General features: G+C 41.9%; 1 protein-coding gene across 3 annotated transcripts in view; it reads left to right on the forward strand.

Moving 5' to 3' along the window:
• MILR1 (mast cell immunoglobulin like receptor 1) overlaps positions 1 to 17,463 on the forward strand; it is a 28,234-nt gene extending 10,771 nt beyond the window's left edge. The window contains exons 3-9 of one of the 3 annotated variants that reach the window (XM_060082611.1): positions 1,138 to 1,422; positions 3,011 to 3,124; positions 9,776 to 9,865; positions 10,396 to 10,452; positions 10,579 to 10,647; positions 11,064 to 11,144; positions 16,470 to 17,463. In XM_060082611.1, the coding sequence (XP_059938594.1) occupies positions 1,138 to 1,422; positions 3,011 to 3,124; positions 9,776 to 9,865; positions 10,396 to 10,452; positions 10,579 to 10,647; positions 11,064 to 11,116 (668 nt within the window). In that variant the 3' untranslated portion in view covers positions 11,117 to 11,144; positions 16,470 to 17,463. Of the gene's footprint in view, positions 1 to 1,137; positions 1,423 to 3,010; positions 3,125 to 9,775; positions 9,866 to 10,395; positions 10,453 to 10,578; positions 10,648 to 11,063; positions 11,145 to 11,364; positions 11,600 to 16,469 lie in introns of those variants that run through there. The other 2 variants (XM_060082612.1, XM_060082614.1) reach the window with 2 other exon arrangements.
• The last annotated feature ends 78 nt before the right edge of the window (positions 17,464 to 17,541 follow it).

Here is a 17,541-nt window from a genome sequence, read left to right on the forward strand (position 1 = left end):
AAGACTCTAAATTATTTTCTTTGATTTGACTTAAACAATGAAACATATTTCATTGTTTCTGCACCAAATTGTTAAGTTGGCACAATGTTATTAAAAACAAACGCATATGCTTGGGAGTCGGCCCTGGCTCTGCCATTTACTAGCTCTGTGGCCTCTGAATCACAGTTGGCTCAACTGTGCAACGGGCATGATGCTGTCCACCTTGTAGGACTGTTGTGAAGTGAAACAAGATAATGTGGGTAGTGACCCCGACACATGATGGATACTCAACAATTATCTTTCCTTTCCCTATAATACTGTTTTATTAATGAATTATATAATAAATTATATAGCTGGATTCTCCCACTATCCAGCTATATAATTTATTATATAGGGTATGATCTTACAGAGCTTACCAAACCCACTCATTTCTGGTCAAGAATTTTCCTTGACTCTATTTATCAGGGTTGCTTCCTTCTTTCGGGAGGAAGTGAAAGATAATTGTACAGCCGAATTCTATCAATGACAATATAGTTAGAAAAGATGATATTTTTAGATTTCTTTGATTTAAAAAAAACCCACTGCAATCTTATGATTGGGAATAAAAGCACCTCTCAACTACATACTTGGAGCTGGATCTTTGACAAAATTATACTATCAGCCACAAACAAAATTGTGAATTCTGATGAAAGGCAAGTTTGCGCTCTGATTCCTCAAAGCAGAGAGACGTCCTCCACCCTCTGGCTTTCTCGGAACCTGGTTCATGCCACGAGGCATGGGGTTAACCACGTACCCACTGATCCTTCCTGATGGATCTCAAGAGGGGTGTCATTCATCTTTGGGTTAACAGCTGGGAATAGAGTAGGGCTCCCATCCATGTTTGTGGACTGAGTGAGTGAACCCAATCTGCTTATCTGTTTAACGTGCATTTTTTTTTTTTTTGCGGTACGCGGGCCTCTCACTGTTGTGGCCTCTCCCGTTGCGGAGCACAGGCTCCGGACGTGCAGGCTCAGCGGCCATGGCTCACGGGCCCAGCCGCTCCGCGGCATGTGGGATCTTCCTGGACCTGGGCATGAACCCGTGTCTCCTGTATCGGCAGGCGGGCTCTCAACCACTGCACCACCAGGGAAGCCCTAACGTGCACTTTTATTTTTCTAGATCCAGTGACTGCACCAGTGCTGAACATCAGTGCTGTTCAAACAAAAACAGACAGATACATAATGCTACGCTGCATCTCATTCAACGGCTCTCTGCCCATCAATTATACTTTCTTTGAAAAAAACATGGCCATATCACCAGCTATCTCCAAGAATGTAAGGGAGCCTGCTGAATTTAACTTAACCAAGAATAACACTGGAGAACGGAAAGAGTATAGGTGTGAAGCTAAAAACAGATTGCCTGACCATGCAAAATACAGTCAACTCATCACCATACCCTCAACAGGTAAAGGCGACCTGAACTCTTTCAAAAGGATCTGGATTTACTTCCAGAAACCAGCTACTCCTCTGCCCGCCCATTTCCCACTTTGCCCACCTGCCTCCAAATGCTTTTCCTTCTGTAGGGTCCACACATTCTGATGGGGTTACTTTCTGCCATAAAGGAACCAAAGAAAAGCCTGGAAACTGGTGCAGGAAGGGACCTTGTATCAATAGTAAGACTTCCTGACTTGACCCTTCTTCCTGTCTTGACTTTTCACTGCTCAGGTTCTAAGCAGTCGCATTAGAATTTGCATCTTTCTTGAAGCTGCTGGGTCTCTTGATTTTCTTTTGCTTTTTAAAAACCATTTTTTAAATTCACTTCCAACACCTGTACTCACCTGCTTGGCTGTTTAATGCTTGGTGAGTCTAGACTCCCAGTGCCACCCTTTACTTGAGGCAAGAATGGCTCCTGTCCCAGCCTTGTGTTTTGGAAGGCACTGCTCTGGTGCTTCTTAGCCATGTGTCTTCCCATAAGCTTCCCATAAGCCATGGGGATTTGTCCACCTGGACCCTATATCCCCACTTTTCTATACCTTACTCTAGGTTCCTAGACCTGAATTCCCTACCCAATCAGATCAGAACCCACCTTCCAGGGCCTGCACAAGTCTCCTTCCCAGCTCATCCTCCCAAGGTGGACCATGGTAAGGATGTGAACATTCCTGGACCCACAACAAGGGAGCTGTTTGTGGGGAGTGGTGGGATGGCATTTGGCCATGCAGGCTGGGGGTGTCCATGTGCATGTCAGGCTCCTTAGGGTGCAGGTCAGAGCCTGGGTGGAAAGGGGGCCAGGCTAGGGCTGGGGCTGGCTCTCCCCATACTGTCATGTTCCAGTGCAGAACTCTGAGGAGTCTGAGAATTTTAGATTTAAATCTGGCCTTATGAAGGGACATTGGTCGAGGTAGGAGGATAGAACAAAAATTAGTTTATGTGGCCTCATCCTCAGAAGATCAGAGCCCACACCTGGGCGTTCAGTAAGTTCTAACAAGTGAGGCAACCTGTTGGAGTCAGGCTCCAGAATCAGGCTTTTGCCTACAAATCACAGCCTTCAATTCACTAGCTGTGTGACTTTAGGAAAGTCACTTAACCTCTCTGAGTCTTACTCTACTTAATTGTAAAATGAGAGTAATACCAATGAGAAAAATAAGGTAATGCATGTAAAGTGCTTAACACGATGACTGCATATCATTAACACTCAATAAGTGGTAGGTATTTGGGTGACATAAATCATGCCGACATGACTAAAGCCTTTGCCCAGTAAATGGCCAAGCTGTTCTCAGGCTTATGACCCTAACAACGTAGCCAACGTCTGTCTGTTAAATGCCGTGCTGCTTTTTCTTCCTTGTATATGACCCCCTGTGGAAGATGGACTTGGTATGAACTTTAAGAACTTCACTAACAAGTTAACTCTCAAGTTGCAGGGCAGGGATTCAGGGTGCAAGGTACATTGGTTAACCTGGGAGACAGTCGTGATCACCCTTTCCAGAACATTTCACAATTCAATATCATTGGAAAAGAAGGCTGTGCAGTGACCAGTGAATGCTGTCTTCTTCCAGGAGGAGAGAGCTGTCCTTTCTGCCTGCAGCTACTGCTTCTGGGGTTTCTGCTTCTGGTGCTAATAGTAATAATCCTAATTCTGGCATTTTGGATACTACCAAAGTACAAAGCAAGTAAGTTCCTTAGGAGCTTTGCCATTGTTTTCCCTGGGTTTTGGATACAGACAGCAGGGTGAGGGCAAGGAGGAAGGGAAAGGGGAATCAGAAATGGGATGTGAAGAAAATGAGAAGAGAAGAAAAAGATGCAAAAGGAGAAGGTAATGAAGGACTTCCTGAACGGTTCACACTTAGCACAGTTCTCTTTTCTCTGGTAAAGACTTCCCTATTTAGACTGCTTGTGGGTGTGTGACCTGTGCAGTCACACAGGGCCCCGTGCTAAGGAGACAGTGTAATGCTCTGCTGTCATTGTCTTGAAATTCGTAATACATTAAAAATTTTTTTAATATTATTTTTTAATTGTGGTAAAATATGCATAACAATAAAATTTACCCTTTTGGCCATTGTTAAGTATATATTCAGTGGCATTAAGTACATTCACATTCCTGTGCAACCAACACCAGTCATCTACTTTTTCATCTTGCAAAAACTGAAACTCTGTACCCATTAAACAGTAACTCCCCATTCATTTCTCTCTCCTCCCAGCCCCTGGCAAACACCATTCTCCTTTCTATGAATTTGACTGCTTTAGAAATTGCATATAAATGGAATCATACAGTATTTGTCCTTTTGTAACTGGCTTATTTCATTTAGCACAATGTCCTCAAGGTTCATCCCTGTTGTATATGTGTCAGAATTTCCTTAATTTCAGGACTTCCCTGGAGGTTCAGGGGTTAAAACTCCACGCTTCCACTTCAGGGAGCACGGGTTTGATCTGTGGTCAGGGAACTAAGATCCCACAAACCATGCGGTGCGGCCAAAAAATTTTTTTTCCTCCATTTTAAAAGCTGAATAATATTCCATTATATATATATATATATATATATATATATACACACACACACACACACACACACATATATATACACACACACGCACATATGTGTACATACACACACACACAACACACACAAACACTTTGTTTATCCATTCACCCATCAATGAACTCTTGGATTGCTTCCACCTTTTGGCTATTGTGAGTAGTGCTGCTTTGAACGTGGGTGTACAAATCTCAGTAATTTTTAAACAAGACGCCCTGCATTTTCATTTTGCACAAAGCCTGCAAATGATGTAGTGGGTTCAGACTGACAGAGCTTTGCTTTGTACTTTTCAGTGTCCTCACTGGGTCTTCCACTCGGAGGAAGCTCAGTACGTGAAGACAAAAAGAGCCTCATTCTCGGGGCTCCCTGGTGGTGCAGTAGTTGAGAGTCCGCCTGCCGATGCAGGGGCCACGGGTTCGTGCCCCGGTCCGGGAAGATCCCACATGCCGCAGAGCGACTGGGCCCGTGAGCCATGGCCGCTGAGCCTGCGCGTCCGGAGCCTGTGCTCCACAACGGGAGAGGCCACAACAGTGAGAGGCCCGCGTACCGCAAAAAAAAAAAAAAAAAAAAAAAAAAAAGAGCCTCATTCTCTCTGCCCCACCTTAAGTGCTCCACTAAACCTCATTTACTACTTTTCATAATTCACGTCTTATGACCTCTAGTTAAGATTTCAAAGTGGCCTTTTCATTTGGCACACGACTACAGAGGAATATTGAGATTTACACAAAAGACAGTTTGTGTCTCAGGACCGACACCTGCCAGTGAGCTTCGGGGCATTGACTGGGCTCCTTCACCTGCCTGAGCCTCAGCGTTCTGACCTGTAAAATGGGGCCATGGGAGATACTGTCAGACCTGGGGAGAGAACTAAGTGATACATGTTAGGCTCTTGGCCTTCTTCCATCTCTAAAGTCCTAATTCACGGAAATCCAGGACTCAGTTGACAGGAGGCGTGAAAACAGATGTCAAAATGTATACATCTCATACATTAAAAAATTTTTGTTTTTTGTAATGTAAAGCATTTTTAAAATTGAAGTATAATTAACCTACAACACTATGTTAGTTTCCGGTGCACAACAGAGTGCTTCAAATTTCTATACATTACAAAATGACCATGATAAGTCTCGTTACAAAGCTATTACAATATTATTGACTATATTTCCCATGCTGTACATTTCATCCCTGTGACTCATTTATTTTGTATATATTTATTTTGGTTGCACTGGGTCTTAGTTGCAGCAGGTGGACTCCTTAGTTCTGGTACCTGGGCTCCTTGTGGCACGTGGGCTCGTTAGTTGTGGGATGCAAACTTGTAGTTGTGGCATGCATGTGGGATGTGGTTCCCTGACCAGGGATCAAACCCGGGCCCCCTGAATTGGGAGCACAGAGTCTTAACCACTGCACCACCAGGGAAGTCCCTGACATTTATTTTGTAACTTGAAGTTTATACTTCTTAATCTCTCTCACTTATTTCATTCACCCCCCACCTCTGTGGCAACCACCTGTTTGTTCTCTGTATCTATGTGTCTGTTTTTCGTTATGTTTATTCGTTTTGTTTTCCAGATTTCACATATAAGTGAAATCATACAGTATTTGTCTTTCTCTGTCTGACTCATTTCACTTAGCATACTACCCTCTAGGTGTATCTATGTTGTCACAAGTGGCAAGATTTCATTCTTCATTATGGCTGAGTAATATTCCATTGTGTGTGTACCACATACCACATCTTCTTTATCCACTCATCTATCAACAGACACTTAGATTGCTTCCATAGCTTGGCTGTTTGTTGTAAATAATGCTGTAATGAACACAGGGGTGCATATATCTTTTAAAATTAGTGTTTTGTTTTCTTCAGAAAAATATCCAGAAGTGGAGTTGCTGGATCATATTTTTAATTTTTTGAGAAACCTCCATACTGTTTTCCATATTGGCTGCAGCAATTTACATTCCCACCAACAGTGCATGAGGGTTTCCTTTACTCCACATCCTTGCCAACACTTGTTAGTTATCTTTTTGATGGTAGCCATTATGACCGGTGTGAGGTGATATCTCAGTGTGGTTTTCATTTGCATTTCCCTGATGATTTAGTGATGTTGAGCATCTTTTCATGTGCCTGTTGGCCATCTGTATGTCCTCTTTGGAAAATGTGTATACAGTTCCTCTGCCTGTTTTTATTTTTTATTTTTTTTAATGGGGTAATTTAAAAAAAAATATTTATTTATTTGTTTGTTTTTGGCCACACCAGGTCTTAGTTGCAGCATGTGGGATCTTTTAGTTGCAGCATGCGGGCTCTTAGTTGTGGCATGCGAACTCTTAGTTGCGGCATGCATGCAGGATCTAGTTCCCTGTCAGGGATTGAACCCAGGCCCCCTGCATTGGGAGCACAGTCTTACCCACTGGACCACCAAGAAAGTCCCTGCCTGTTTTTAAATTGGGTTTGGTTTTTTGATGTTGAGTTGCATGAGTTCTTTGTACATTTTGGATATTAACCCCTTATCAGACATATCATTTGCAAATATCTTCTCCCATTCAGTAGGCTGCCTTTCTGTTTTATTGATAATCTCCTTCACTGTGCAAGTTTGATGTAGTCCCATTTGTTTATTTTTGCTTTTGCTTCCCTTACCTGAGGAGACAGAGCCAAAAAAAATATTGCTAAGAGCAATGTCAAGGCTTCCCTGGTGGCGCAGTGGTTGAGAGTCTGCCTGCCGATGCAGGGGACACGGGTTCGTGCCCCGGTCCGGGAAGACCCCACATGCCGCGGAGCAGCTGGGCCCGAGAGCCATGGCCGCTGAGCCTGCGCGTCCGGAGCCTGTGCTCCGCAACGGGAGAGGCCACAACAGTGAGAGGCCTGCGTATCAGAAAAAGAAAACAAAACAACAACAGCAAAAAAAGAGCAATGTCAAAGAGCATACTACCTATGTTTTCTTCTGGGCGTTTTATGGTTTCAGATCTTACATTTAGGTCTTTAATCCATTTTGAGTTTATTTTTGTAGATGGTGTGAGAAAGTAGGCCAGTTGATTCTTTTGCATGTGGCTGTCCAGTTTTCCCAATGCCATTTACTGTGTTGTTGTTCCCTATTGTATATTCTTACCTCCTTTGTGGTAAATTAATTGACCATATAAGCGTGGGTTCATTTCTGGGTGCTCTAGTCTGTTTCATTGATCTATGTGTCTGTTTTTTGTGCCAGTCCCATACTGCTTTGATTATTGTACCTCTGTAGTACAGTTTGAAATTAGAGAGCATGATACCTCCACCTTTGTTCTTTCTCAGGGTTGTTTTGGCTATTTGAGGTCTTTTGTGTTTCCATGCAAATGTTAATTATTTGTCCTAATTCTGTGAAAAATCCCATTGCTAATTTGACAGGGATTGCACTGAACCTGTAGATTGCCTTGGGGAGTACAGTCATTTACAATATTAATTCTTCCAATCTGTGAGCATGGTATATCTTTCCATTTGTTTGTGTTGTCTTCAATTTCTTTCATCAGTGTCCTATAGTTTTCCAAGTACAGGTCTTTTACCTCCTTGGTTAGATTTATTCCTAGGTATTTTATTCTTTTTGGTGCAATTACAAATAGGATTGTTTTCTTAATTTCTCTTTCAGATAGTTCATTTTTGGTGTACAGAAATGCAACTGATTTCTGTATATTAATTTTGTATGCTGAAACTTTACTGAATTCATTTATTTGTTCTAACAGTTCTAATTCTTTGGTGGCATCTTTAGGATGTTCTATATATAGTATCATGTCATCTGCAAACAGTGACAGTTTTACTTTTCTCTTTCCGATTTGGATTCCTTTTTTTCTTCTTCTTGTCTGATTGCTATGGCTAGGACTACCAATACTATTTTCAATAAAAGTGGCAAGAGTGAGCATCCTTGTCTTGTTCCTGATCTTAGAGGAAATGCTTTCAGCTTTTCATTACTGAGTATAATGTTAGCCGTGGGCTTGTTATATATGGTCTTTATTATGTTGAGGCATGTTCCCTCTATACCCATGTTGTTGACAGTTTTTACCATAAATTGAGGTTGAATTTTGTCCAAACATTTTTCTGCATCTATTGAGATGATCAAATAATTGTTATGCAATTTGTTAATGTGGTGTATCACGTTGATTTGCGGATATTGAAACATCCTTGTATCTCTGGGATAAATCTCACTTGATCATGGTGTATGATCCTTTCAATATATTGTTGACTTTGGTTTGCTAATATTTTGTTGAGGCTTTTTGCATCTATGTTCATCAGTTATATTGGCCTGTAATTTTTGGGTTTTTTTTTTTTTTTGCGGTATGTGGGCCTCTCACTGTTGTGGCCTCTCCTGTTGAGGAGCACAGGCTCCGGACACGCAGGCTCAGCAGCCATGGATCACGGGCCTAGCTGCTCCGCGGCATGTGGGATCTTCCTGGACCGGGGCACGAACCCACCTCCCCTGCATCGGCAGGCAGACTCTCAACCACTGTGCCACCAGGGAAGCCCTGGCCTGTAATTTTCTTTTTGTCTGGTGTCTTTGTCTTTGATATCAGGGTGATACTGGCCTCATAGAATGAGTTTGAAAGTGTTCCTTCCTCTTCAACATTTTGTAGAATTCACCTGTGAAGCCATCTGGTCTGGGACTTTTGTTTGTTGGGAGTTTTTTGATTACTGATTCAGTTTCATATTGAATGGTAATTGGTGTCTTCATATTTTCTATTTCTTCCTGATTGAGTCTTAGGAGATTGTATATTTTAGGAATTTATCCATTTCTTCTAGGTTTTCTATTTTATTGGTGTATAATTGTTTGTAGTAATCTCTTACAGCCCTTTGTATTTCTGTGGTGTCAGTTTTAACTTCTTTCATTTCTGATTTTATTTATTTGAGCTCTCTATTTTCTTGATGAACCTAGCTAAAGGTGTATCAATTTTGTTTGGCTTTTCATAGAACCAGTTCTTAGTTTCATCAATCTTTTCTATTGTTTTCTTTTAGTCTCTATTTCACTTATTCCTGCTCTGATCTTTATTATTTCTTTCCTTCCTACTAACTTTTCTTCTTTTTCTATTTCCTTTAGGTGTAAAGTTAGGTTGTTTATTTATGATTTTTCTTGTTTCCTGAGCTAGGATTGTATTGCAATAAACTTCTCTCTTAGAACTGCTTTTGCTGGGTCCCTTAGATTTTGGATGGTTGTGCTTCCATTTTCATTTGTCTCCAGGTATTTTTTTAATTTCCTCTTTAATTTCTTCAGTGACTCATTGGTTGTTTAGTAGCATATTGTTTATCCTCCATGTGTTTGTGTTTTTTGCCGTGTTTTTCTTGTAGGTGATTTCTAGTCTCATACTGTTGTGATCAGAAAGGATGCTTGATATGATTTCAATCCTCTTAAATTTATTGCATCTCATACTTTTAAAAAACATGTCTCCTCTTCCTACAAAAATCGCAGGGTCTTACAAAAGTGGAATTAATATTCTTGAATACTGGCCAGGACTAAATGGAACTCAGCTGGGTAATTTACTATCTCTTGCAGACATTACAAAGCTTTTTACAGCCTATTCTTTTCAATGAAGGAAAGAAAAGGTGTCTCTGGCCATCTCAAGCATAATCTGATAGGCAAAGGATGTTATTTGCAGACCCAAGAAAATAAATCAGAAGGGTTTCTGCCTTAGAGAAGCAGATGCTATGGACTCCTTGCTGAGTCTATAGTTTTCTTTTAATAGACAACAGTTTAGGCCATTGGAGCAGGTCATTCTTTCAGAACTTTGGGGAATTCCTCTCCTGTGGCTGAAGTAGTTTAATTTAATGGTTCTGCACCAATTTTTATAGGGAAAGCTATGAAAGATAACACACCCAGAGTCTATGGAAATACACCCATGGAAGATGGAATATATGCAAATATCTGTAAAAATCAAGCAGGTAAGAGAACTTTGTTGGCGATTTTGGTTGGTCTGGGGTTTTTGTCTTTAAAAAATCTTTAAGGTCGTACAGACACATGTGTAAAAAATTGCAGAAGCAGAGTATAGTGTCTCCCTCCCATCCCGACACCCTATCCTACTTTCCAGGGGCAATAACCAATTTTTAAGATCCTTCCACAGAAATTTTATGTGTATGTTAGCATCTAAATAAATGGTAGCAATGGTAGCATGTCATAGATATGTCATTCTACACCTTGATTTTTTCACTTAACAACGTATCTTGGAGATTTTTTTCTATCAGTTCAGAATGATCCACACTGTGTTCCAATCTCTTTGATGATCACCTCTTAAGGCTGGCATCATTTGCTGCTTTATAGTAAACAGACCCAGGACCTTGGCCAACAATGAGAACAATCCCAGCCAACGTTGACTGAGGGCCAGCCATGTGCCAGGCACAGTGTTAAGCAATTTACCTGCCCTGTCTGGTACAAACATCACTAACTCCCTATTTATATCATTCCCATTATACAGATGAGAAATCTGTGCCAGGCTTAGAACCAAGGCAATGTGTTTCCAAAGCCCGAGATGGTAAGTACTCTCTGCAAAGTCCAGAGGTGACATGACATTGTGAGGGTAGCTGGCAAGCCACTGCCCTCAAGTGATCAGAGATTTGGATTATAGGCCCACTAACTCTGTTTCTTGTCTTTTACCCAGGGACTGAATACTCTCAGGAGATACATTATGCCACCCCCATGTTCCAGGAGGTGGCACCGAGAGATCAGGGTGAGCCACAGTTTGGGATAAAGGATGCTATTGTAATGGGAGAGTAGTCTCTGTGAGGTCACCATACTCCTAGGCTTTAGGAACCCAAGGATGGGATGAATGGGGGCAACATGCATACCCTAGGAAACCAATAGCAATCAGTACCACGGCCCCTAACAAATTTCATCAGGAGATGGGTAGATGGGGAGGAAAGAAGGATGTGGTGGGGAGAATATCATATAAAGAATCCAGAGAGAAGGATGCAGGTGCACTTCTAAAAACTTTTCAAGAATAAATCATTTAATATAGTCCAGGAAAAAAAAAACAGTTAATACTTGGTTCTGTCAGGCCACCCACCTATTAAAATAGATTTTTTAAAGAGCTTCTATGGATATATATCCTAAGTTTACTGAATTATTTTCTCTTTTATATTATAGAAACCTGTAATGATTGTAAAACTGGATATGTCTATTCTGAACTCATCTTCTGAGATTTAAAGATAGAAACTACATCTCAGGGTAAGATGCTTTATACAAAGCTGATTTACATAACAAAAAATCAAACTTGATTGACACTTAAAAAGGTTTCACCTGGTTACCTAAAGTGACTCACTGTTTTTCATGTTTAAACACTATTCCTTTGGCCCTTTCAGGTACATCCAATCCTGTCACCAGACAACAGGTTTGTCAGATAGGATCCTGACTAGTGACAGTTTTTAAATGCTTTTTCTATTTTTAGGCATGGACCATTTCCCCCATGACCACACCACTTAATAAAGGATAATTGTTCAACCACTTGTGCTCTTCATAAGTGCACCCTGGAAGTGTTACAACGATCATCTACCCATCCCCATGCCCATTAAAGGTTCAGAAGCAGACACACAAAGCAAAAGCCATGTCTAAATTCTAAAACAAAACCTGGTGACCTTGAAAAGGTGTCTGAAGAAAATGGCACCTGCAGTCACTATTGGAGGAAGGCAAGATTACTCAACAAGTACACATTTATTATCCATTGCCATTAAAATTTGCTCTCAGCTTTTGGAAGCCTGCAAAATTATTTATATTGATTTCCATGGACTTTCTCAGTCATCAAGATTTAGGTCATGTCAAAGGCATGCCTTTATGTGCTGCATTTCCCATTAGCTCTCTGTCAAGAGAACAGTGCAGGATTGACTTGGGGGAGAAGAGAGAAGTAGACTAGTTTTCCAGGACTGCTGTAACAAATTACCACAAACTGGTGATTTAAAACAACAGAAATGTATTTTCTTACGGTTCCAGAGGTCAGAAATCCAAAGTCAAGGTGCCAGCAGGGCTGCACTCCCTCCAAAGGCTCTGGGGAAGTCTCCCTTGCCACTTCCAGTTTCTGGGGGGTCCTGGTGTTTCTTGGCTTGTGGCAGCACCTCTCTAATCTCTGCCTCATCTTCACGTGGCCTTCTCTCCCTCTGCCTTTCTCTTATAAAGACACTGGTCAGCAGATTTAGGTCAATCCAGGTTGACCTCATCTTGAGATCCTTAACTTATTAATTAGATCTGCAAAGACACTTTTTCCAAATAAGGTGACATTCACAGGTTCCAGGAGTTAGGACTTATCTTTTTGGGGAGCCACCATTCAGCCCACTTCAGGGGACAAAATTATTTCTGGTTTGAATCTCTTATCCTAGGAGTTATAAATTAAGTCCAGTAAAGCCAAGAGGCATTTCTTGGGTTCCAGACAAACAAAATAACTTGACCAAAATTGTTCTGCTCTGTTCTTTTTCCTCTGTTCCCAACAATGGACCTTTGACTAGAAAAATCATAGCTATCAGCTATTAGACACTAAATCTGTGGAACACCTACAAGGCCAGTATTATTAACTTGCTTTTACAGGTAAGGAAATTTAGGCTTAAATGGGATAATTTCACAGGGTCATCCCTAGCTTGGTAAGTGGTTGAACTGGGACTTAAATCCCAGCAAAGAACAGCAGCAGCACTGGCTGTGGGAATGCATCTTCAGGGTGGGAAGGGATATTGTGCACACAGGTCCAGATGAATTTGAGGATTTTGTTGCCTAAAGCAGCATTCATGAACATAATTTCCCCCCTTTCTCTGTTGATATTGTTATTTGGAAGAAATCGGTATATCACAGAGGCTAAGAGTCTGGGGGCTGTGGAGTCAGACTGAGCTGAATCCAGGTTCAGTCCTGTGCTAATTGTGTGACTCTGGGTAAGTTACATGAACTCCCTGGGCTTCAGTTTCCTCATCTGAGAGGGTGGGGGAAAGGAGAGGGAGAGAGAGAAATAGTATCTACATCATGGAACTGCTTTGAGAATTAACTCAGGTAATGGATGTAAAAGGTTTGGAACAGGGCTGGGCACAAAGTAAGAACTAAAAAAATGACTAGCTATTCATAGAATGATTGATCATGCTTAGCTTGAGTCATACTAATCGGCTGCTCCCCTTAGAAATCATTAAGTCTTTGAGGTTATAAACTTAGTGACTTGGCCACCGTTGCTTCTTCATGTCTTAATCATGAAGCAGAGCCTGAGGCAAGGACTTGGTGCAGGTTGTTTATATGAGGGCCCAGGGAGAGTGAAATAGAGAAGAAAAGGGGTGGGGAGGGGCTAGCAAATTAATGAGCATACCAGTAACTGGATTTGATCCTATTAAGACCTTATTTTTTTATGTATGTATGTATGTATGTATGTATGCAGGCTGCACTGGGTCTTAGTTGCTTCTTCATTGTGACATGCATGCAGGATCTAGTTCCCCAACCAGGGATCGAACCCAGGCCCCCTGCATTGGGAGTGTGGAGTCTTACCCACTAGACCACCAGGGAAGTCCCCTATTAAGACCTTCTGAAGTCTCGAAGTTCAGAATGCCCCTGGGTTTCACAGCATGCCCTGAATTGACAGCCTCCCATTTTCTCTTGCAAAGCTTCTAAAGCAGTTAGTAGAAGCCAACCAACTCCACAATCCATATAATTACTATTGCCTCATGCCTTTCAAGTGCTAGAACTATTGCATAACCTAGTGCTTCATTATCTACCTCTGCTCCCTTCCCCACTGCAGGGGGAAGTCTTAGTAATTGTGAAGCTATGGCATGTAAGGATTATCTCCACTCCCCTTACCACCAGCAACAGAGTCCTTATTGCCATTCATCCTGGGAGGAATTCTGTTTCCCAGGGCTCTTTCTAGGGCCTTCTGATAGTCTTATCCTGAGCTAGCCTGGAAAGCAGAGCCTGAGAAAAGGCCTTGTGTGGAACAGAAGGGACACTAGGGAACAGGCGTGAGGGACTGGAGGAAAAGCCAGAACAAGGTATAAGGTTGAGCTGGGCATTGCTGTGGGCAACTGGCGCTTGACGCCACTGGAACCATCTGCGGAGTGAAAAAATGTCTCTCAGAATTGTCCACTTGAGGACTGATAGTGAGCAGCATTTACCCATCAGCTTCCATCCCCCACTAAGGGCTGCCCCAGGAGGTGATGCATCTCCCACTTCTAGGCTGTGCATGTGGGCATTCCAAGTGCACTTCCATTGGCGTCTCACCCAGGGCACTGGAAAGCCCCAGGGCAGAAAAGGAGTGATATGTATTGTATAGTTAAAGCAAGAAAGCTGTCAGCACAAAGTGGGTGAGGCCTCAGATGCAGCTGGAATCAGAGGTGAGGCCCAGAGGATGTGACTGGTGGTTGCTCTGCCATCTCTCAACATTTCCTTTGTAACAACTATAATAACGACAATAATAATAACTGCCATGGGCAGTTAAGTGTCAAGTGTACTTATCCTCACAACTCCCTCCTCACCCAACTCTGACTTTCTGTGGCTTCCACCTGTACCTACCCACTGAGCAGACGTTGAGCCCCACCCCCATGGCTTTTGCATGAATTGTTTAGGAGGGGAAGAAGAAAAAGAAGAGGAAGAGGATCTATTGAGTTTTCAATAGTTACACTTTTTTCATGTCTAGAAGTTTCCCTTTGGTTCTTTTTCTGTTTTAAAATTTATTTATTTATATATTTATTTTTGGCTGCATTGGGTCTTTGTTGCTGGGTGTGGGCTTTCTCTAGTTGTGGTGAGCGGGGGCTACTCTTCGTTGTGGTGCGTGGGCTTCTCATTGCAGTGGCTTCTCTTGTTGCAGAGCATGGGCTCTAGGCCCCCGGGCTTCAGTAGTTGTGGTACTTGTGCTCAGTAGTTGTGGCACGCAGGCTCTAGAGCGCAGGCTCAGTAGTTGTGGCGCACGGCCTTAGTTGCTCCGCAGCATGTGGAATCTTCCCAGACCAGGGCTCGAACCCGTGTCCCCTGCATTGGCAGGTGGATTCTTAACCACTGCGCCACCAGGGAAGTCCTGCCATGTCCTTTATGGTTAGTGTTTTTTTGTGGATGTGTGCCCAGATGAATATTTTTTTCAACTTGAGGTCATACAAGCATTACTGTATACTACTATCTACTAAAGGCTTTTTTAGTTTACTTTCACATTTCAGTTTATATCCACCTGGAATTGTTTCTGTGATGTGAAATTGCCACGATACTTGTTTCCACTCCCCCGCATGGGCATACCCCGTTGTTCCAGCGCTGTCTCTCCTGAAAAGACTGTCCTTTCCCCGCTAAACTGCATTGTCACCTTTGTCACAAATCAAATGCCCATATACATGTGGGTTTCTTTCTGCGCTCTGCATTCTGTTTCATTGCTCTGCTTATCTCTCCTATGTCACTGTCATACTCAGCTTTCAAATGCATCTTGATAACTGGAAGAACAATTTTCCCACCTTGTTCTTTTTAAGAATGTCTTAGCTATTCTTGACCTTTTGCATTTCTGTATAAATTTTAGACTCAGCTTATTATTTTCTTAAAGAAAAAATGAACATAATAGGGATTTTGATTGATATTGCATTGAATTTGTAGATCAATTTGGGGAGAATTAACATTTTTACAGTATTGAGTTTTCCAAACTACAAATATCTCACCATTTGTTTATGTCTTCTTCAATTCTCTCAATAGCATTTTATCATTTTCTGCATAAACAGCTTGCACATCTTTTGTTAAATTTAGTCCTAAGTACTTGATATTCTGATGCTATGGTAAATTTGGGGTTTTTTTTGTTGTTGTTGTTTGTTTTTGTTTTTTTGGGTGAAGTAGAAAAGAATAGCTTTATTGCTTTGCCAGGCAAAGGGGGCCACAGCAGGCTCATGCCCTCAAACCTGTGTGTCCCAACCTGGAGGGGGAAGTTAGGAGTTTTACAGTAATGGTTCAAAGAGGGCATGATCAGCTGGTGGACATTCTTCTGATTGGTTGGTGGGGGGGTAAGTGGGAGTTAGCATCATCAGCCTTCTGGTTCAAACCAGTCTGGGGTCTACGTGCTTGTGGGCAGCACAGAGTTAACTTCTCCCACCTGGTGGGGGTTTCAGTATGATTTTAGATGCTATCCATTCCAAAGTAGTCTCCCAACCAGGTGTTAGTGCCCAAAAAGTTCTCGCAAAGAAATGGCACAGAAGACATCCCAGTGGTGCTGACGATGAGGGGGAGTTGGTCTAGCTATAAGTTGGGAATAAAGGGTCAGCATCTGATTTCGGGACTTAATGAAGCTCAGGTTCTTGATGTCTCATCACAGAAAGAATTCAGTGAGAGACAAAGTGATAGGTAAAAAGTGGACTTATTTATAGAGAAACACACTCCACAGACAGAGTGTGGGCCCTCTCAGAAGGCGAGAGTGGCCTTGGGAGACACACTCCACAGACAGCGTGGGCCATCTCAGAAGGTGAGAAAGGCCGGTAAACTGCATTTTTATTTCATGTTGTGGATCTATAGAAACACAATCACTTTTCTTGGTTGACTTTGTATCCAGCAACCTTGCTCAGTTCTTTTTGATTTTAACAGTTTATCTGTAGGTTTTTCGTACCATCTGGAGATCAGGAAACTACTGCTGCTGTTACCGCTGGTGCCTCTGCCACAACTGCTTCACACAGAAACTGGAGCCCGGCGGGGTGTGGAGTTATGCCACTGGAGACATTTGCTTTTCAGTGGAAACCATCACCTCCTTTCTACTTTCCAGGTCCCATGTACATGCATCTAATTGGTAGAAGATATTCACAGCCACGCCCTGGCAGCAAAGGAACTGTAATTTTTCAGGTTTCAGACCCCACCAAATAGAAGAAGGGTTATGATGTGGCTTAAGAGAGCCAATCAAAATAGCTACCACACTAGCCAAAATATCAATCATGACTGAGGGGGAAATAAAGACGTTTTAAGACAAAGACTGAGCAGGAGGTTTTCCAATCACATTCCCACTGAAAGAACTACACAGGGTACTTGATGAAGAAGGAAACTGAATACAGAGGAAGGGTGTAGGATTCAAGAAGCATATGAGTAAATGTAAGTGTGTGTGTGTGTCAGGGGGAGGCACGGAGTGAGAGAGAGAGAGGTCTATGAGGTCTGAAAACATTATAAAGTTACCGTGATTTTGAAAGTGTGGTATGGGTATATGGCTGGAGAAGTAGAAAAATGTAAATGTAACAGGACAGAAAGTCCAGATGTAGATCTAAATACATATGGGAGTTTAGTATATGAAAAATATGGCATTTTAAGGCAATGGGGAAAAGATGCAATATTCAATACACTTTAAAAACTTGAGAACCATATTTAATACGTTAGAACTCCACTTCATTATTTGCAACAAAATTAATTCAGCTAGCTCAAATATTAAAATACCTAAAAATGAAGCCACAGAAGTGCTAAAAGAAAACAGGAGGAATTTTATAATAATCTTTAAGAGGGAAAGGCTTTTCTAGGTATGACTCACAATCCAGAAGACATAAATGATTCTTAAATTTAGTTAGATGAAACACTTAAAAATTACATTTAAAAATCTTTAAGTCAAAACAATGGGGGGGGGCTTCCCTGGTGGCGCAGTGGTTGAGAGTCTGCCTGCTGATGCAGGGGACGCGGGTTC

This window comes from Mesoplodon densirostris, chromosome 18 (genome assembly GCF_025265405.1).
Source record: "Mesoplodon densirostris isolate mMesDen1 chromosome 18, mMesDen1 primary haplotype, whole genome shotgun sequence".
Lineage (NCBI taxonomy): Eukaryota > Metazoa > Chordata > Mammalia > Artiodactyla > Ziphiidae > Mesoplodon > Mesoplodon densirostris.